Below are 19723 nucleotides of genomic sequence, written 5' to 3' on the forward strand. Positions count from 1 at the left end.
GCGCAGTAAATGCACCGACACCTACCCAAGGCTACGCCAACTGACGAATCGTAATGACTTGTATACTTCTTGACTTTGGCAGAGAGGGCAACCATCAGAATGTTGACAGAATGGTGGCAATGTCCATATCGTAATATTGTAGTTGTTGGCCGTTTTGTCTGCATGGCTCCTGTGGCGTCCGGATGTTGATTTTATGGTTAAGGCAGTTTCGAGACATATCACTTTATGCCCACCTTATACACCTACACCCAGGTTATGTGGAACGGGAAGTCATAGCCGTGTTGTCGACGAAGATCCAGGGCCACTGTCGGGTAACAATCACAAGGGTAAAAGATTTAGATGGGGCAGAGTTTGGCGGATTCAGTTCACCAACGGTGGGCACAACAGCTTCCGAATTCGTTCAACAACCGAGAAGGTTGTCATGGGTGAAGCGAACGAAAGAGACGGGGAGACGTGTTGGCAAGTATTAGGTGCTGGCTATGCAGGTAAAGACCGACATGGCTCAACGTGCGATGTGGTTTGAGTAAGAGTTTGATTCCATTCCTAAGCCATGAGACCGTTGCAGAAGGAGCCCGTAAGCCGGATTGCAGCGTCAAGACATGATGGTCTGCTTCACGAGACATGTGTGCCTGGCTGCACAAGCAGCAGGTAAAAGGTCGCAGGGGGACAACGAAGGCATGTTGCATGTCCAGCGTCCACAGGGTTGAAGATGTCCCACATGTTGGCGGGTCGAGGTCAGTGTTGGTGCACGGCCAATGACGGGAATGCCTCTTCGAGCCGAGCCTTTTGGCTGGAACTAGGATGGCCCCGCCCTTAGCGACGCCAAAAGCGATGGAGCAGTTGCGCCAGCAGCAGGCTTTCGTTGTTAGCAGCCGTAGATACCTCCACCGTCGACCATGCCCACACAGCTGCCCGCCCAGGATAATCCTTCTCTCTCCTAGTGTCATCCGTGCTCCTCTCCCTCCGCCGCCCTTCAGAAGACCGCAATACCCGGCCATGTTCCCAGTGACGCAATTGACATCGAGAGCGAGCGTGTGAAGTGTTTCGAGCTGCCCAGCTAAAGCGAAAGCGACAAACCCGTTCCCGCCCTGAATCACCGCATCATCCCAACACCACCACGAAGCCCTGCCGCCGCCTTGGCCATCAACGACAGTCGACCTCGCCTCTTTGCGTCCGCCCGGTCGAGGAAAAGAAAGGACATTCAGGTCAAGGAGAGGGAGCAAAAACCGAAAGAGTGTTTGGTGGTCGAGTCCGAGGTCGAGGACAGGACAGGGCAAGAAGCATCTCTGTCTCTAATGGCACGAAGCCTTGAAAGCCGCCAGTCAAAGCAAAGAACGCCTGTCCCCCAAGAGTCCTGACTTCCAGAGAGTGGTGGCCGAGTGACCGTGACAGCTACAATGGTCGAAACCACGCCCAAAAAGTCAAAGCCCGAGCGACTGGCCCGGTATGTCTGGTCTTCGGTCGCGGATGCTAGCTTCGCATGAGCTGATACTTGCTTCGATAGGGAACCCGATGTAGATGTGTCTCCTAGCACCGTCGTGAATTCGCAATTCAACCGCGGTGGAGCTCTGGCTTGGGAGACTCCGGAATTTGGCGACTATCGCAAGGACTTGTCGTGTCTCGAGTCCAGTGGTAGTGTGCCCTCCATCTCGCGCCAACAGCCCTCAGATCATACTCCGCCGCCATTTGGTCGCAACAATCGTCCTTCGCATCTCTCATCCAATCTTTTCAATAACTCTTTCTACAACTCCTCCAGCGATGATCTTCCTCAGATGTCCCCAGGCTTCATCCCGCAGAATGGCAACAACCTGTCGCTCGATTGGACTGGCGAGGACCGAAGGCCATCTGTGGCCAGTACGACGACCATGTCCTCGACGGGCTCCTCCAAACGCAGCATCACTGGCAAGTTTCACAAGAAGCTGCAAGGCTTCTTCGGCGAAGACTTTGATCCGAATGCGCCGCCGCCCAAGGAACCACCCGGTCAACCAGATCCTCGAGATCCGCGAGGGCGCAACCCATCCAACGCTACACAAGTCACCCAGACGACCCGTGCTGGAAGTCCCACGGCATCACGCCCACGCACCCCGAACACCTGTAGTGAAGTGACGCCGTGGGATTTCGAGCCTGCCCCGGCAAACGTGAGTTTGTGTTGCAGTGTCAAGGCTGATTTGGGCTGACGCTGAATTGAACAGTTTCACACGCAGCCGACGCAATCCTCGAACGTTCCTTCCCAGCAGTCACAGCAGCAGCAACTGCCGACGCGGAAAGAAAAAGGCTCCGTATCCAGCCATCACCATCACCATCGTCTTCGTCTTCCCGGCCACAAGCACAAGACCAGTCTTGAAGATATCGATGACAGCGCTTCGGTCATGAGTGGCCGTCCTGGCACCGTCCGCAAGGAGTCAATCATGCCGACAAACTCTAATGGAGCCCGTACACGCGCGACAAGTCCTTCCCCTAGCATGAAGAGTATGATGAGCGCCCAGCAAAGCCACTCCGGCGACACACACTTTGGCCAACGCTCGCCCGGCACATCAACACAAAGCGCGAAACGCTCTTTGTTCGATCGCGTTACTGGTCGCAAGAAACACGACAGAACCGCAGAGCCGACTTTGAAGAGCATGCCGTCCTCTACTGGCTCCCTCTCTCAGACACCTACAGCACCCGCTGGCAGAAAGAAGGGTCCGATAGGGCCGGACGGAAAGCCAATGGCCTTGGGCTTGACGAAGAAAGAACACACAAGGATACCCTTCAAAGGACCTAGGCGTGCCGAGCCAAGCGCAGAGTTCAACCCGAAGGATCCAAACGCTCCAAGACCCGAGGCCGTCCGCAACGCATCCGCTTTGTGGCATCTGGATACCGATATGAGCCAGATGGAAGGAATTGTCAATCGAAGCCAACCCATGACACCGCCCGTTACTAGCGAGATCTTCACTGGCTTCCCCGGCATGGAGCCTCACAAACCTGCAGAAGAAGAAACTGGTACTTGGGAGGTGCCTGACAGTTGGGCTGTCAAAAGAGTTCCTGATCAGAATGTCGCCGCTCTGAGGGAAGTTGACGAAGAAGGTCAAGTGCCTCGAGACGAGGATCCAGGTCCGATGTACTTCATGCGCATCTTCCGAGCCGACAGCACATTCGCCGTCATATCCGCTGGATTGAACACCACCGCCGGCGAACTTATTCAGATGATGGCCAAAAAGACTTTCTTGCAAGACGAGCTTGACACCTATCAGATCGTCATGCGGAAGACTGGCTCGAGCCGCATTCTCGCTGGCGGTGAACGTCCTTTAGCGATACAGAAGCATATGCTGGAGATGGCCGGCTACAACGAGAAAGATAGGCCAGAAGATCTGGGTCGCGAGGACCACGGCTACCTCGTGCGATTCACTTTCTTGCCTGGAAAGTTAAGCGGCTACTCGAGCTTGGATCGTGATCCTGGATTCACCAAGATGCAAAAATTCAACCACATCGACCTCGCAGGTCGCGACCTGGTCACGATTCCCATCGCTCTGTACCAGAAAGCTACCGAGATCATCACATTGAACTTGTCCAAGAACTTGTCTCTCGACATTCCCAAGGACTTTATTCAAAGCTGCAGCAATCTTCGCGAGATCAAATATACAAGTAACGAAGCCTGGAAACTGCCTGCAAGTATCTGCCTGGCTTCAAGACTGACAATGCTCGACGTCTCGAACAACAGGCTCGAGCAGATGCAACACGCAGACTTACACAAACTGCACAATCTTGTCAGTCTCAAGCTGTCCAACAATAAGCTGACAAGTCTGCCCGCCTACTTTGGCTGCTACCAGGCTCTCCGCAGCTTGAACTTGGCCTCTAACAATCTTGACACCTTCCCCGACTTCCTTTGCGAGCTCAGAACTGTTGTCGACTTGGACATAAGTTTCAACGGTATCTCAGCGCTACCAAAGGTTGGCAAGCTCGTCAATCTGGAGCGATTGTTCGCCACAAACAATAAGCTCTCTGGTGCATTCCCTGAGACTTTCAAACAGCTTGTCAAACTGACGCAGATTGACATTCGCTTCAATGCTCTGGACAACATCGATGTCATGGCTCATCTGCCCCAGCTGGAGCACCTCTTAGTCGGTCACAATAGCATTGCCGCATACGAGGCTTCTTTCCATCGCATCAAGGTTCTTTCCCTCGATCACAACCCTGTCACACGCTTCGGTCTCACAGGTCCTGTGCCAACGCTTTCGGTGTTAAATCTTGCTTCCGCCAAGCTGACGCAACTACCCGATGATCTGTTTGCGAAGATCTCGAACATCTCGAAGTTGGTCCTTGACAAGAATCATTTCACTGCACTCTCGCCCCTGATCGGCAAGCTGACCAAGTTGGAACACTTGAGTGTAGCCAAGAACATGTTGAACAATCTGCCTTCGGACATTGGCAGGTTGCAAGATCTGAAATATCTCGACATTCGAGAGAACAACCTCAGCAGACTGCCACAGGAGATTTGGTACGCTCGTAAGCTAGAGTCGCTGAACATTGCTTCCAATGTCCTGAACGAGTTCCCAAAACCTGGTGCGCCTCCGCCAACACTGCTATCAGAAGTTTCTACACCCGTCACTACGACTGGTGGCCCAAGCACTCCTGATTTCGATGAGCTCGGTAAACTCGAGGCCTTCCAGCTCAGAAGACCTAGTCAAGTCGGCCACAGCTTGATCCCGGGCGGCTCACCAGCTGGTCGTAAGGCATCCATCGCGTCAAGCTACGGCGCTCAAACAAGGCACCCCTCTTTAGCTCCCAGAGGATCAACCGAGTCTGGACTCAGCAGTGCTGCTGCTACGCCCGGGCCTCGCAAGGACTCTACCATGTCAAACAGACTTGCTTCTACCTTCGCTCACACCCTGCGTCATTTGATTCTGGCAGATAATCGTCTTTCCGACGACGTATTCGATGAGCTCGTTCTCCTGCCCGAGCTCCGCATCCTGAACTTGTCATACAACGAACTGTATGACATCCCGCCGCGAACCATCCGAAGGTGGCCCAATCTGCAGGAACTATATCTATCCGGCAACGACTTGTCTGCGCTACCAGCCGAGGACTTCGAGGAAGGGTCAGGTTTGAGAGTGCTACATCTGAACAGTAACAGATTCAATGTCTTGCCCGCGGAACTTGGCAAAATTCAGAAGCTTCAGACTCTAGATGTTGGCAGTAACGCACTCAAGTACAACGTCTCGAACTGGCCGTATGACTGGAATTGGAACTGGAATCACCAATTGAGATATCTCAACATGTCTGGCAATAAGCGTCTCGAAATCAAGCCCAACGTTAATGTTGTACCGGGACGCGAGACACGAGACTTGACGGACTTCTCTACCCTACAGCATTTGCGGATTCTCGGCCTCATGGATGTGACATTGACTATTCCCTCTGTCCCGGACCAAGGTCCTGACAGACGTGTGCGTACCGCCGGATCCATCATCGGCACACACATTCCTTACGGTATGGCTGATACTCTTGGACGCCATGAGCATTTGTCAACTTTGGATATGGTCATTCCCAGTTTTGGTGGCAATGAAGATCGACTGTTGTTTGGTATGTTTGACGGACACAACCTGAACACCGGTGGCAGCAAGGTTGCAAAGTTCCTGTACGAGAAGTTTAGACATCACTTTGCAGATGAGCTTGCGAAAATCCAAGATGGCGACGACTCACCTCTGGACGCGCTAAGGCGAGCGTATCTTTCTCTCAACAAAGACCTCGCCACAGCAGCCACCCAAGCGCTCGAGGCTCGCGCTCACCCAAGTGCTGCTCTGCTCCACAGAGGAAGCGTGACTGGCTTGGAGCTAGACGAAGACGATATGGTCTCAGGAGCTGTGGCTACTATCATGTATCTACAAGGCATGGAATTATACGTGTCCAATGTCGGCGATGCTCAGGCATTGTTGATTGATTCAGAAGGCGGTCACCGGATTATCACGCGCAAACATGCACCTGCTGAAGCAGACGAGCGTATCCGAATCAGAGAAGCTGGAGGTTATGTCTCCAGACAAGGAAAGCTTAACGATGCTCTTGAAGTCTCGAGAGCATTTGGTTTTGTACAGCATCTGCCTGGTGTCATTGCTTGCCCACATACAGCCCGCATATCACTCAAGGAGTCAGATGAGATTATCGTCATTGCTTCTCGTGAGCTTTGGGACTACTTGACCATGGACTTTGCGGTCGATGTCGCTCGCTCTGAGCGCGGTGATTTGATGCGAGCTGCACAAAAGCTGCGTGACTTGGCCATCGCATTCGGCGCCACTGGTAAAATCATGGTCATGATGCTTGGCGTGAGCGACTTGCGCAAGAGGGAACGTGCTCGCTTCAGAACTCACAGCATGAGTATGGGACCGAGCGGCGCGCCCGACGAGCTCCTCACTACCTCGAGACGTCCCAAGCGTGGCCGCGACAATGTGGGGGATTCAAAGTTGGCCCGTCTCGATCAAGAGATCGACCCTCCCCAAGGCGAAGTCACGCTGGTATTCACTGATATCAAGAACAGCACGATGCTCTGGGAATCATACCCCATCGCTATGCGAAGTGCGATAAAATTGCACAACGAGCTGATGAGAAGACATCTGCGTATCATCGGTGGATATGAAGTCAAGACTGAAGGTGATGCCTTCATGGTAGCCTTCCAGACTGTTACTAGTGCACTGCTATGGACATTCACCATTCAAAGTCAACTTTTAGAGGTCCCATGGCCACAGGAAATCCTCAACAGCATCCACGGGCAAGAGGTTCTTGATACTGATGGCAACCGTATCTTCCGTGGTCTGTCAGTCCGTATGGGCATTCACTTCGGTCGTCCTGTCTGTGAACAAGACCCTGTCACTGGCCGCATGGATTACTTCGGACCTATGGTCAACAGATCTGCACGTATTCAGTCCGTCGCCGATGGCGGTCAGATCACGGTGTCCTCGGACTTCATTGCAGAGATCCAACGCCTGCTCGAAACACACATCGAAACAGATCGAAGCGGCTCTACTGGATCGGACGATACGATGGGCGATGAGATGATTGGAAATGCCATTCGTCGTGAATTGCGATCCCTCAGCAGTCAAGGATTCGAGGTCAAGGATCTTGGCCAGCGTAACCTCAAGGGCTTGGAAAATCCTGAATACATCTACCTCATGTACCCTCATTCGCTATCAGCGCGTTTGGTGGTTCAACAGCAGCAACAAGCGCAGGCAGAGCAAGTGAAAGCCGCCGCTGCTGCTGGACCCAACGGGCCCAATGTCGGTATTGAGTCGCCAACTGGAGATGTCGCGAAGAAGAGCGCAGATAGCCAGCTTAGCATCGACACTGATCACGTTTGGGACCTGTGGAATGTGTCTCTGCGTCTCGAGATGTTGTGCAGCAGTCTAGAGACCACAGGGTTGACTGCCCTGAAAGCGCCAGAGACTGCTCTGCTCGAACGCATGAAGCAACGTGGCGGCGAGATAACAGATCGATTCGTCATTAACTTTGTCGAGCACCAAATTAGCAGAATCGAGGTAAGCATTTTGACGACCCCTGAGTGGAGCCTCCAAGAAAACAAGACACTAATATTCGACAGACTTGCGTCACTACATTGGCGCTTAGACACATGGTCCAGCCTTTCAGACCTGGTATGCTGATGACCTCGAAGCCCATGCATGAGATTCTGGGCGAAGTCACTGCAGCCATGGCAGAACTCAAGAGACTCAAGGGCGATGTCTCTATGAACGACGCTTAAACTACATTAAGAAATACGAGTATCCTCATCGCATATGTTTGAGCTATCACAACACAAGCGCGACATTGAGGACCTGGAGGAAGAGCAGGAGGAGGTAACGACAGCATCATTCTTACATTTTTTCTTTTCTTTTCTTTTCATCCTTGTCATTTTTCATCAGTCGTACGTTTACCGAGAGAGAGAGGGAGCCAGGAGCTTTTTATTTGCAGCAGCTCTGCAACTCCTGGGGTTTACATGGCGTTTTTTCTTTTGGAGGTTGGTGATGGGTGTTGTTTTTTGTATGAGGGGGTTTTGCATGGCTTTGCTGTTCGTTGTTGACTGTTTTCCTATTTTGATATATATATCATCAAAGCTCTTTTTTGATCCTGTCATCTAACGTTCTTGACGTCTCGCTGTTTCTTGAGTGGCTTCTCTCCATCAAATTTGAGATGATGGCTTTTTTTTATTTTGACATTGACAGAAGTGATACCGGAAGGAGCGAAGACGTGATCTTTCACTTGAGTGATAGCCAAACTACTCGGGCCGTGGCTTCCTCGAAGGTCAATTGATCCGACGCTGGAGCAAGAGCGAACGACATTGTTTGTCTTCAGCCCTTCAGTCGCATGTGCGGCGCATCGTGTTAGAATGTGACTTCATCACTCAAACATGCTGGAAACCGTCGAAGAATAGAATCGATATTCGATGTATAGTGAGCACATGATCTTATCTTTTACACTATTTGAACGCCAGGATATCTGCACCAGAACAACTCCACCGACAACAATGCCAATCCAGATTTTTAAGAAAAACACCATGTATGCCACTATGCCACATTCAAAAAGAAAGGAGAAACACATCTTACTCTTCGAGACCGATCCAACCTTCTCCATCGTCCTCGTCATCATCGTCAACCATCTCGACTTCCTGGACAGCGCCAGACTCTACGCTTTGTAGCATCTTAAGTCCATCTTGTTGCTTGCGTTCTGGCTGAGCAAGTAAATACTCAACCATAAACTCGTTGTTCTCAGCAACACTAAAGATTTCCTTTTGGATACGAGCAACAGCACGTTGGACCAAACGGGTGACTTCAGCATACTCGCCTTGGTTCTTCTTGAGTGTTGAACCGTGAGACTTGAGTAGTGCTTGAAGCCAGAGAAGGTTGAGTTCTAACAGAGGGGAAGCATCGGACTGAACGGCGATATGGCGGAGAAGGCGGGAGAGGTAGACGACAGGGAGATCGGCGACGATGAGGGGGATATCAGCAGCAGGGACAGAGCGTTGTATGCGGGCGACGAGTTTAGGGTTGTTGAGGCGGAAAGCCATGACCAAGGCCTTGAGGTACTGCTTCTTCTGGAGGGTCTTAATGGTGGATTGAGGGGTGATGTCGATGTCGAGGTCGAAGGGATCGAATGCGATGGATGTGTCGAGGGAGTAGACGAGGAGGCCTTCGGTAGATGCAGCGCAGAACGAGCGGCCGGTGGGTGCGAAGTTTACGCCGGGTACGCGGACCTCGGGGCCGATGCGGCGAGAGGCTGCATCACCGCGCTTGGCGCCAGGGAGGGAGTTGTCCATGCGGTCCTCGAGATCAGAGTTATCGCCTGTTGTATCGATCATGCCTGCTGGGCCGCCTTCACCGAGGTTCTTGGAGTTAAGGAACTCTTGTGTTCCCTCGAGTGACAAGTTGACACTGACAGTGTACTTGTGTAGCAACACTCCTGACATGACGTCGTAGAGACAGATGTATTTGCTGTTACCTGATGCGACGACAACGCTGCCATCTGCAGAGTAGCTGATGCTGTTGAATGACTTTGTGCCTGCTGCATTGGCGGCAGTCTGGCGGTCAGTAAGCTTACGTCCACCAGAGACATCACGACGGCCATCAAAGCCAGCTTCTTGCGTTCCCTCTGACAACGACCAGAAAGTCAATTGGCCGTCCAATGTGCTGACGGCGATCTGTTTTGAGTCTGGTCGTACGGTGACGCACAGAACGTCTGCTTGTAGTTGGAGAGGCTCACTGGTCTGAGTGCGTGCGAAGATTGACCAGATGCGAACAGTGTGATCCCACGAGCCTGACACCAGAGCACCGCCATTAGGAGCAAATGCCAAAGTTGAGACAGGACCCTCATGGCCAGAAAGTTTATCCAGCAGTTGACCAGTCTGAACGGACCAGATGTGAATATCGAAGCTGTCCAAAGAACCAGCAGCCACGACTTCGCCTGACGGATCGACAGCAATGGACGAAAAAGAGAGACGTTCAGGAGCGGTGAAAGTTCGGAAATTTCGGTATCGTATCAGATCCCATGCACGAATCGAGCCATCCAGAGATGCCGTGAACAGGACATTTCCTCGTTTTGCGAATTCACACGCTGTGACTCCTGAAGTGTGTTCTGTGAAGGTTACGATACAGAATCCAGACGCGACGTCCCAGACCTTGATCTTTCCGTCGTCGGCACATGTAATGATGCGATCTCCAGATGGCGAATATGTGAGGTTGTTCAGCGAATCGAAATGTCCCTGCTGCTTCAAAATATATGATTCGGACTGCCACTCCCAAACCAGAAGCTGACCAAGTTGAGAAGCACCAAAGGCAAGCCACTCGCCAGTCTTGTTGATGGTAACAAAGTCGACATCATTTTGTGAGATACTAAGGTTGTGAATCTGGTTGAAGTCGGGAAGCTCGTAAAGACCAAAGGTACCGTTTGAGAAACCAGCAACCAATAGATTTGATTCCGGGTGGAAAGAGGCGCATGTCAGGGTGGCACCGTTCTGCATGAAGTAGTGTCTCTCGGCGATTCTCCAGCGGAAGTTCTCCTCAATGTCCATCTCATCCTCGGGCGCATTGCGAGGCGGCAGGTATTGCCACTGGAAAAGAGCACCATCTTTCGACACGGTCCAGATCGTCTCTTGATCAGCCGAGAACCATGCGCCATGAACACCTTGTCTGTGACCGCCCAGAGTGGTGGGCTCGAAGCCAGCTTCGGGGTCCAGACTCCAGATACGAGCGGTCAAGTCCTTGGAAGCAGTAAGGAAGAAACGTGAATCGCTGGACCACTCAATGCTTTGTATCGTGTCGTAGTGACCGGCGTATTCCCTGTGCTTTACGAAAGGAGCAAACTCGAGGGAGCCATCCTGGGTATCCGAGGGAGTGGAGGGCGTCCTCCAAGTTTCAATCTTGCGACCAAGAGCGACAGCGAAATGTTGACCAGAAGGTGAGAATACAAGTGACGAGACGGGTCCTTTGAAGGAGAAGTGGTATAGAGATACGCGACGGTGAAGGTGGGTGAGAATAGCCTGGCCGTCTTCGTCGACTGTGAGGAGAAGGTTACCCTTGGGATTCAAAGCGAGGCGGGAGATGTTGCGGCGATGAGCGAAGGGGAGGGTATGCGATTTGTTGCTGATGCAAGGGTCAGTATGTTATATACGCGACCGTTCAGAGGGAGAATGCGCACTTGACTAGGTCAAAGACAGTAACGCGATTGCCGACGGGCGACAGCAGACATGTGCCATCCGGGCTGAAGCAGAGGTTGCCTCGCCTGTACACGGTACCGAGGAGGTTGGAAAACTGGATGGGACATTAGTATGAGAGGCCGTCTGAGCGTACAGATGGTCGGAGCACCGAAACAACGCACCTTGAAATCAATCTTCATCTTGTCAATGTCTCGGTCGCAACTTCCAACATTTTTTCTGGCTTTGGCTTGTAAAAGTCGGCGAGTCGGCGCCATCTTCTGCTTCCCCGCAAAAGGGTTCGGCGGGAGTGCACGGGCCCGGGACGGTGGCTTCCTCACGACAGGGAAAGGAGACCTAAGCAGACACACCGTACACGAGGCTCTCTTGCTCCTGCCTGCTTTGGACCTGCTATTGCACCTTCTTCATTCACCGTCGTTTCCGAAGGCTACGCTTGATTTTGCGTCGCCGACTCCTCGCCTGCCACTCGTTTCCATCCTCTCATAGCATCCCATACAAAATACCGACCACCATGGCCGACTCTGCTTCGCCCATTGGCATTGCCAACGTATGTGATGCGCTACCTGCCTGACGTGTTTTCTTACTGACTCTGATGCAGCTCCCCAACCAACGGTACGGACTCGTCTGCCATACTCGATCGACCATCAACTAATGCCAGCCTAGCCACAAGATTGTCGCCAAGCGCGGCGCCGCCTTCACAATCATGGTCAGCTCATCGATATACATCCAGGCGCATCTCGGGAATACTCACACATGTTCAGGTTGCTGGCGAGTCCGGTCTCGGCAAGACCACCTTCATCAACACTCTCTTCTCCACCACCATCAAGAACTACGCAGACCACCGTCGCCGTCACCAAAAGCAGATTGACAAGACTGTCGAGATTGAAATCACAAAGGCCGAGCTCGAGGAGAAGTTCTTCAAGGGTCCGTACTTTGCACCTGTTCTGCGCTCTGTGTCAATCATGTTCTGACAAAGCTCTCCAGTTCGCCTCACCGTCATCGACACTCCCGGCTTTGGCGACTATGTCAACAACAGAGACTCGTGGCAACCCATCATCGAGTTCCTTGACGACCAGCACGAGTCATACATGCTCCAGGAACAACAGCCTCGCCGCGGTGAGCGCATTGACCTGCGCGTCCACGCCTGCCTCTACTTCATCCGTCCCACTGGTCACGGCCTGAAGCCTCTCGACATAGAAGTCATGAAGCGTCTGTCCAGCCGCGTCAACCTGATCCCCGTTATCGCAAAGGCAGATACTCTCAGCCCCAATGACCTCCTGAAGTTCAAGTCAAGAGTATGTTCTAAAACAGGCCCTGTATTTCCCCACATTCTGACCCCCACAGATCCGCAACATCATCCAAGCTCAGGGCATCAAGATCTACTCCCCTCCCCTCGAAGAAGACGACGAGTCCGCCCTCAGACATGCCCAGTCACTCATCACTTCCATGCCCTTCGCCGTCATTGGTTCCGAGAAGGATGTAACCACACCCGATGGCCGCAGCGTCAAGGGCAGACAATACGCATGGGGTGTTGCCGAGGTCGAGAACGAGGAGCACTGCGATTTCAAGAAGTTGCGCGCTGTATTGATCCGCGCCCACATGCTCGACTTGATTCACACCACCGAGGAGAACCACTACGAGGCATACCGTGCACAGCAAATGGAGACTCGCAAGTTTGGCGAAGCCAGGCCACGCAAGCTTGATAACCCCAAGTTTAAGGAGGAAGAAGAGGCTCTTCGTAAGCGTTTTACAGAGCAAGTCAAGGTCGAGGAACAGCGTTTCCGTGCTTGGGAGCAGAAGCTCATCGCCGAGCGCGACCGCCTCAACAAGGATCTCGAAACCAGCCACGCCACCATTAAGCAACTGGAGACCGAGATTGAGGGCATGCAGGGCAGTGTCGCCCGCTCTGGACGTCGTTAAGCTTCGTTGCTCTACACAAAAGTCCAACAAAGATTCGGTGCGCAAGTTCTCAAAGATACCTTTTGTCTCTTATTTAGTTTTGTTTAACCTCAAGCTGGTCGTGTAATTCCACAGAGTGGGAGGAACAGGTCTCATAGCGCGACCTCTGACTGGTAGTATGCTTTCTTATCACACTGTATCAGAAGAAAAAGTTTAGAACATGAGGCATCTCTTCTCCGGCCTATAATTGACCGGCTCAGTACTCACTCACTTCATCTCACTGAAGGCCTCCATCACAACGCACACATGGTTTCGGCACGCACCTGTTCGACTCATTCGACTCGTTTCATGATCAATAAACCCAGCTTTACGGAAGTCACGACGCGCTAGGCAGTGCAAGCAGGTTTGACACTCGCTCCTTCCAAAGCTGTTCTTTAACCTCCAGCTCAAGCTTTGATTGAAATCTTTCACACTACAACACACCATCACAATGGAACCCAAAAATGAAAAATGGGAACGCAACACCTGGTGCGCAAAGCATGTCACGTAAAGCTCCCTTGTGCGACCCTCTTTCTCGTCCCGCACAGACTGACTTCCACAGTGGGATTATAGCCAGCTCCCCCGACATGATCCAGATCACCCAGATCACGAGTCAGCGATTGAACTCAGAGAAGAAGCCCTTCAGGGCAATGATCCATCGAGAGCTATCATGCTACTTCTCGCCCTACTACACTGCAGCTCTGGAAGGAGAGTTCTCTGAAGCACAAAAGGACACAATCACCGTCAATCTCGATCACGATACAGCAAAGGATCTCGTTTTCTGGCTATACTCTGGTCAAATAATCAGCGATATCTCCACATATCTCTTCGATCTCTACGTATTTGCCGACGAGAAGGACATGCTCGCTCTACGAAGATCGGTTATGCCGAAAATCGTACACTGCTGCAGTGCACTCAACGAGGAAGATGACTACATTTATCTGGCCTCCACGACATGCTTCCGTAGTTGTTTCGTCTACCGAATGGGTGTGGACTCTCGCGCTACTTCGCAGATTATTGCGCTCATCACACGATCGTTGCAGTGGGCGATGTCAGATTCGAAGAACAGGAAGACTTCAAGCGCATCCCTAAAGAGTTCTACTAGAACGTCATCAGATCTCTCACAACCTCACGCAATCGGTTTGAGGCGCCCAGGACCAAGGTTCTGCCGTGTCCTTGTTGTAAATGTACATCATGCAACTACCACGAGCACGAGAACGCAGATGAATGAAGCCAGAGTATCCAGATCACAGCATCCTGCAGCAATCGATATATCGGCCTCGGACAGCTTGCGAAGATGTACATGACAGCACTCCGAGCGACACTGGAGAGCCAGATTCTGGGTATTACAAGGAATGAGAATGAGTCCACAAGGAGGCTTGGCTGCCCTCGCTTAATTGGCAGACTCATGAACGAATGGTAAGCCTAAGGATCAGTTGCTGTTTGTTATGAATAAGCTGGTACGGCCAGTGAGACACAAACATGATAGTCTAATGAAGACTGGCACTGCCAAAAGTTGCTGAACAAAGAAACCAATCCAAGACATGTGTGATAGGTTTCAGAAGCATCGAAACGCGTGCCAGTTCAATCAGAAAGAGATCTTGACTGAGCTTCTAATCCCGAGCTGACTTATATACTATGGGCATATCTTACTCGTACCCAATCAATCTTCTCAAACTCAGCTAAGCCCAACCCCAAGCCCGAATCACAACATGGGAACCAGATCAGATCCCCAAAGCCATATCTGGACCTGTGAAGCGATCAGAGACATATTCACCATGAACGCCGAGCTACTACATTGCAAAGCCCAAGATGACTTCAACATACTCATCCACAGAGATTTGCTCTGCTACTTCTCGCCCTATTACAATGCCTATCTCAATGGTAGGTCCTTGGAGAGCGGTCAGAAGCAGATCACCTTCGATCTGAGCAAGGCTCAGGCAAAGATGCTAGTGTCTTGCCTGTACTCTGGACGTATACCTCGCGACGCTGGATACTCGGATCTCTTTGATCTGTACCTCTTTGCAGATGTCACACCCATGTTGGCTCTAAAGAGGTCTGTTATGTCTCATCTCCACCATCGTAATGTCGAGAGAGGCTCAAGGCATGGGATCCGTCAAGACGGTCCAGAACTTGAACTCATCATGAAGGTCTTTGATGTCCTTCCCAAGAGCTCTGGTTTGATTCGTTGGCTAGCTGATTGGTAGGCTCATCACTGGCTCAAGGCTGAGATATATGACAGTCCAGATGCGAAGAAGGTAGAGACTATGGAGAAGTACCCCGACTTTTTCGTTGAGGTAATGGGAGCGCGTGCCAAAGGCTACCCTCGGTATTGTCACGATACAATGATGCCACTTCGCGGATCTCCTTGCTGCGATACATACTTCGATACCCGCTGCGGCTGTCCCGGCGGTCATCCAGTCACAAGAGGCCATGCTTGTAATTATCATGAGCATGCCACAGCTGAAGAATGGAGGGGTGAGTGAATCGAACTTGATTATTATAGCCTTGAGATACTGATTTGATGCCTAGCCTGTGCTAATGACAGTTCTTGCGAAGTCGACAGAACATACCTACAAGGCACCACTTCTACCAACCCTCGATCTCGGGACAGATACATCGACTGAGTCTCGTCGTACTCTAAACCGGTCTCACCAGGTGATACTGATTGCCAAGAACAGGGCTGTTTGATCTCTAGCAGTGGAATATAGCAAGCGCTGTAGTGAATATCCTCTCGACAGGTAGCAATCAGGACGTGGCAGTGTCAGACTGATCTGATCCTTGAGGGGAATTCTTGTTTGCTTGTGTCGTGGGAATACAGGCAATTATCTGATCTGGCTTATTAGAAAAGGTCAAACACGAGCTCTGTCATTGTCGCTCCAATAACTTTGTGGGCTGTGTTCAGATCATCCTTCAGGGCATCGTCTCTTTCTGGGCTCTTTTGGCCTACACAGGTGTCGGATGACATGCAGTTTGATAGCTGGGACAATACAAGATCATTTGACAATTCTTGCGGTGATGGGAAGGAGAGAGACCAGCGACGTGCTCTCCGGGATAGAGTCGCGGTTTCCGAGAATTGTTATGCATTTTTTCAGCTGCGTTATTGTGCAGTGCACTAGTCTTCGACTTTTCCAGTTTTCTGTGACGAGCTTTCACCATAGTCTCAGAGCTGAAATGCTCCAGAGGCGCAGTTGTGTCAGACCGTCCAAATCACACCGAAGATGTCTTGTACGAGTCCCTGGAACAGCCATATCAAAATTGTGATGGAAGATGCGCAGATGCCCGACATGATGGTAGCAGCCATTGCAAAGAATCCGAGCATGCCTAAGCTTGTCAAGCGAGCAAAAGGTCCATTAGCAGGGGTGAAAGCTCCGTACATCCACCCTTGGTAGCTTGCAGCAAAGGAACCTATAACTGTAAGTCCTAGCTCATCTCTCATGTTACATAGATGCTTGCCTAACCTGGTCTAACACCTCTTGTCCCAAACCCTAGACTCAAAAGTACAGCCAGAGCGAGAACGAAAGTGGTCCACCAGATAGTGACGAGTATCTGGGGAACTAGCATGTGATAAGTAAGTCGTCCGTATGAAGTCGCCGAAAATACTAGAGGTAATACTCATGGGTTACGTACAGGATTCTGACATCCATGGGAAAGCCCAAGCGCATCGAGTGGCTGCGAGGTTCGACTGTAAACATCGAGCTTCTAACTGATTCCGAAGCCAGTTCATAACGTGACCACCCATCATGACGACAAGCGCTAATTCGTAAGTCGAAACTGAAGATGTTGTGCAAAGTGTGAGGTAATCACAACGGTAGACACAAGGGGTCATGGCCGTACTTAAGGCTTCATGATCGGCAGAGGATGTAAGACGTCTACACGCAGCTGTCCAGCTCGCCTGTTGGAATCAATTGACAGCAAGATTCCTTCAATTAGCGACGAGCTCCATGGTGTCTAAAGAACGGCTACAAAAACGTGCATGGGCGATCTTCCATGATGGTATGGCGCCTAAATGGGGGAAACCCTGTTGGTCGACATGCCAAGACCTCGTGCCACAGCTCGAAGCACTTGCACCACGACAAGTTACCCGTTTACAGACAATGATGCTTGCATATGCAGTTGTGACTTGGGCAGCGACTGCTCTGCCAATAACTAGGCGAGTATATCCTAGCCCCTCATCATCATTCGGACGGCGATGAAGGAGCGAAACGCCAGCCTCTAGTCTGTCTCGTGATTTACACGCACAAGTTAAGCTAAGAAATCTTGCTGCGCTTTCTATCAATTTTTCATCTTCGATATTTCTTCGATATTACAGAATGATCAACTCTCGCGTATGGCATGATGAATATGCATATTTACCTCCATCCGCAGGCCTCGTCTCGGCCTGCATACATGCTGAAATCATCTATATTGGTTGCCAGGCTACTCTATTTATGCCAAGCTCTAAGCGCCATAGGAGATGGTTGGCTGGGTATAACGGGCCGGGTTAGATGGAGCTGCACTTCACAACGCAGAGCGTGGGTGTATGCTGCAGCGGCGTAAGGCGTGTGTAAAGACAAAGGTTGGAGGAATGACGACGATAGGACAAGGCGTGGAGCGAGAGTAGTCCCACGACGAGAGATTAAGACAAGACCCTAGAGGCAGCATACCGTGCTGCAAAGATTGAGCAAATCTTACAAGCATCTTACATTAGAGATTATAGGTGGTGTGTCAAGGTTCCGAGAATTTTTGAGAACAAAGGGGTGTTTTTACAGCTGACGTAGAGAGTTGTGGGGAGACAAAATTGATGGTGTGCTAACTTAAGCTAGCTTGCAACCATTCCGAGTGTCCACAACGTGGCGTGATCCTCGTCTTCGACGAACCTGAGCGAAAAGGTTACAGGTGGTCACATCTATGACCGCTGGAGCACACGCTACCGGCGAATTGTGACCGACCAAGAGAAAAAAAGAAAAAAAGAAAAAAAGAAAGAAAGAAGGAAAGATAGAAAGAGCAGACGAGAGGAAGAAAGAAAGAAAGAAAGAGAGAGAGAGAGAAAGGAAGGAAGAGCGATCAACATACTCTTGCACTACCGTTAGGTGGTATCGAAAGGGCGTGATCGTTATGCGTCATTGGATTCTCGATGGGACTGAGTTTGGAGTCGTTTCCACAAGATTTCTTGGTCAGATTGACTGCCAGTAAGGAGCCCATTGTAGCAATTTACAGAGCGCTTCCCTTTTCCCTGTGATACTCCGGCCATCTTTCTCCTTGTGTCCAGTGTTCCTCGTGATTAGGACAGCCGCCCATGAAACCTCTCAGGTCAAAGGGATCCATGTAGGTATGCAGCTTAGATCGCTTGTCAACCCAACCAGGACCCAAACGCTCTACCAAGCCTTCTTGGTCAAGATATACATTCTTTTCTCTGGGCAACAGCGAGCCGGGGTGCCTCCAATTGAGCCAAAAAGTATAGAGAACCATGGGCAGTGCTTCAAAAACGTAAAGATACCACTCATGAAACAGCATCTGACGACAAAGACCATCGCATTGACCTCCAGTTGAGAAAGTGGTGAACGATTCGATAGCTCGGAAGATGCAGCGTACTAAGACCAGTGTTGAGGTGCCGTAAAGTGTCATACACGATCGGCGGATAATTCTAGTCATCATGTGGCTTCTTCTACATCGCACATGTATCAAAGCGACTATGCCGATGAAGACGCATTCCACGACGCCCTGCAAGACCACAGATACACTGATCAGAGTATAGCCTGTCTGACGGATACTGAGCTGATCGGCGTTTGTTGTCGCTACGAGGCTTGCTCCAGCAGCAGTAAGACCCTCGACTGCAGCACCCAGATAGATGAAGACGTAGGTCACACGTTCCGGGTGCAAAGGTGTATGCATGGGCACATAGCTGAGCAGACGGCCTAGAACGCTATACTCCGCGGTCGCATAAATCGGGGGTCCTGCATAGATGAAGATATACTGTGCAATGAAGAGGTTGAGGTTTGCAGGGTGGTATGTCGAGATTGAACGCAGGATCCAGCCGCAACTGAAGACGGCGCCACCCCAAAGCATGAAGAAGCTCATCCCTAGCAGACGGTACTTCCTAGACTGGCGTAAGCTTTTTGGTACGTCGATAGACCATAAAGACTGGACTCACAGGTACTGGTAGATATGGAGGAAGAGCGATATGACGACAAGGATGGAAAAGATGATCGGTGCGACATGGCTAGCACTGTAAAGGTAAACGTTATCAGAAGAATTTCCAGACATACTTGTTGATCAGTGCTTGTGTCAGTCAGTCGGTAAGTAAGTAGGAAAGAGCAATACTGATGGATTCTGGAGACTCTATTTGCATGCCATTGTACACGACTTTATACACAACCATTCCATTTGACGGAGCGCTCGATATGACTTGATTCGGCGAATGGTGGAACACCCGTTCCGCCACTATCATGTTCACTCATTGCATCACAGACGGCTAAAGATAGGATCGTCTGATCACACGTTTGTTGAAAATTGATGCACTTGTGCCTCGTCTACAGCTCTACGTCTGAGGAGGCTTGACGTCGGCGAGGATATCGCGCTAGTCAAAGACGCTATACCGGATATGGTTATATGCAGCGCTGCTACTGTAACGCGACC

General features: G+C 51.1%; 9 protein-coding genes across 9 annotated transcripts; 5 read left to right on the top strand and 4 right to left on the bottom strand.

Moving 5' to 3' along the window:
• Positions 1–231: 231 nt before the first annotated feature.
• AUEXF2481DRAFT_229573 (uncharacterized protein) lies at positions 232–1385 on the bottom strand. The gene has a single exon (XM_013488199.1). The coding sequence runs from the start codon at positions 996–998 to the stop codon at positions 420–422; it is 579 nt and encodes a 192-aa protein (XP_013343653.1). The 5' UTR covers positions 999–1385; the 3' UTR covers positions 232–419.
• A 12-nt stretch (positions 1386–1397) lies between these two features.
• Positions 1398–7723, top strand: AUEXF2481DRAFT_29697 (uncharacterized protein; the record flags this gene model as incomplete). Its single annotated transcript, XM_013487981.1, has 4 exons — positions 1398–1444; positions 1505–2138; positions 2193–7502; positions 7565–7723. The coding sequence occupies 4 exons, from the start codon at positions 1398–1400 to the stop codon at positions 7721–7723; spliced, it is 6150 nt and encodes a 2049-aa protein (XP_013343435.1).
• A 655-nt stretch (positions 7724–8378) lies between these two features.
• Positions 8379–11378, bottom strand: AUEXF2481DRAFT_108342 (uncharacterized protein). Its single transcript, XM_013488200.1, has 3 exons — positions 11332–11378; positions 11152–11264; positions 8379–11096 (listed from the first exon to the last, which is right to left on the bottom strand). Exons 1-3 carry the CDS (start codon positions 11347–11349, stop codon positions 8561–8563), a joined length of 2667 nt encoding a protein of 888 aa, XP_013343654.1. The 5' UTR covers positions 11350–11378; the 3' UTR covers positions 8379–8560.
• Positions 11379–11623: 245 nt separating this feature from the next.
• On the top strand, positions 11624–13319 carry AUEXF2481DRAFT_40224 (uncharacterized protein). The gene is made up of 6 exons (XM_013488055.1): positions 11624–11714; positions 11766–11779; positions 11831–11873; positions 11929–12091; positions 12152–12462; positions 12512–13319. Exons 1-6 carry the CDS (start codon positions 11679–11681, stop codon positions 13085–13087), a joined length of 1143 nt encoding a protein of 380 aa, XP_013343509.1. The 5' UTR covers positions 11624–11678; the 3' UTR covers positions 13088–13319.
• Positions 13320–13556: 237 nt separating this feature from the next.
• AUEXF2481DRAFT_5222 (uncharacterized protein) lies at positions 13557–14210 on the top strand (the record flags this gene model as incomplete). The annotated part of the gene is made up of 3 exons (XM_013487927.1): positions 13557–13612; positions 13668–14092; positions 14149–14210. The coding sequence occupies 3 exons, from the start codon at positions 13557–13559 to the stop codon at positions 14208–14210; spliced, it is 543 nt and encodes a 180-aa protein (XP_013343381.1).
• A 673-nt stretch (positions 14211–14883) lies between these two features.
• Positions 14884–15312, top strand: AUEXF2481DRAFT_5223 (uncharacterized protein; the record flags this gene model as incomplete). Its single annotated transcript, XM_013487928.1, has 1 exon — positions 14884–15312. The coding sequence occupies one exon, from the start codon at positions 14884–14886 to the stop codon at positions 15310–15312; it is 429 nt and encodes a 142-aa protein (XP_013343382.1).
• A 989-nt stretch (positions 15313–16301) lies between these two features.
• On the bottom strand, positions 16302–16934 carry AUEXF2481DRAFT_29702 (uncharacterized protein; the record flags this gene model as incomplete). Its single annotated transcript, XM_013487982.1, has 3 exons — positions 16302–16513; positions 16567–16662; positions 16736–16934. The coding sequence occupies 3 exons, from the start codon at positions 16932–16934 to the stop codon at positions 16302–16304; spliced, it is 507 nt and encodes a 168-aa protein (XP_013343436.1).
• A 473-nt stretch (positions 16935–17407) lies between these two features.
• AUEXF2481DRAFT_40228 (uncharacterized protein) lies at positions 17408–17857 on the top strand. The gene has a single exon (XM_013488056.1). The coding sequence runs from the start codon at positions 17419–17421 to the stop codon at positions 17590–17592; it is 174 nt and encodes a 57-aa protein (XP_013343510.1). The 5' UTR covers positions 17408–17418; the 3' UTR covers positions 17593–17857.
• A 441-nt stretch (positions 17858–18298) lies between these two features.
• Positions 18299–19351, bottom strand: AUEXF2481DRAFT_65794 (uncharacterized protein; the record flags this gene model as incomplete). Its single annotated transcript, XM_013488138.1, has 2 exons — positions 18299–19184; positions 19239–19351. 2 exons carry the CDS (start codon positions 19349–19351, stop codon positions 18299–18301), a joined length of 999 nt encoding a protein of 332 aa, XP_013343592.1.
• Positions 19352–19723: the final 372 nt, after the last annotated feature.

The sequence above is a fragment of the Aureobasidium subglaciale genome (genome assembly GCF_000721755.1).
Source record: "Aureobasidium subglaciale EXF-2481 unplaced genomic scaffold scaffold_11, whole genome shotgun sequence".
Lineage (NCBI taxonomy): Eukaryota > Fungi > Ascomycota > Dothideomycetes > Dothideales > Saccotheciaceae > Aureobasidium > Aureobasidium subglaciale.

Bases quoted from the DNA above. Each gene is read 5' to 3' on its own strand.
- AUEXF2481DRAFT_229573 (XM_013488199.1), bottom strand. From the start codon at position 998: ATGGCCGGGTATTGCGGTCTTCTGAAGGGCGGCGGAGGGAGAGGAGCA.
- AUEXF2481DRAFT_108342 (XM_013488200.1), bottom strand. The intron at 11,097-11,151 runs GTGCGCATTCTC...CCCTTGCATCAG, and splicing joins ACTGTCTTTGACCTAGTCAA to CAACAAATCGCATACCCTCC.
- AUEXF2481DRAFT_40224 (XM_013488055.1), top strand. From the start codon at position 11,679: ATGGCCGACTCTGCTTCGCCCATTGGCATTGCCAAC. The intron at 12,092-12,151 runs GTCCGTACTTTG...AAAGCTCTCCAG, and splicing joins CGAGGAGAAGTTCTTCAAGG to TTCGCCTCACCGTCATCGAC. The intron at 12,463-12,511 runs GTATGTTCTAAA...TGACCCCCACAG, and splicing joins TCCTGAAGTTCAAGTCAAGA to ATCCGCAACATCATCCAAGC.
- AUEXF2481DRAFT_40228 (XM_013488056.1), top strand. From the start codon at position 17,419: ATGATCAACTCTCGCGTATGGCATGATGAATATGCATATTTACCTCCA.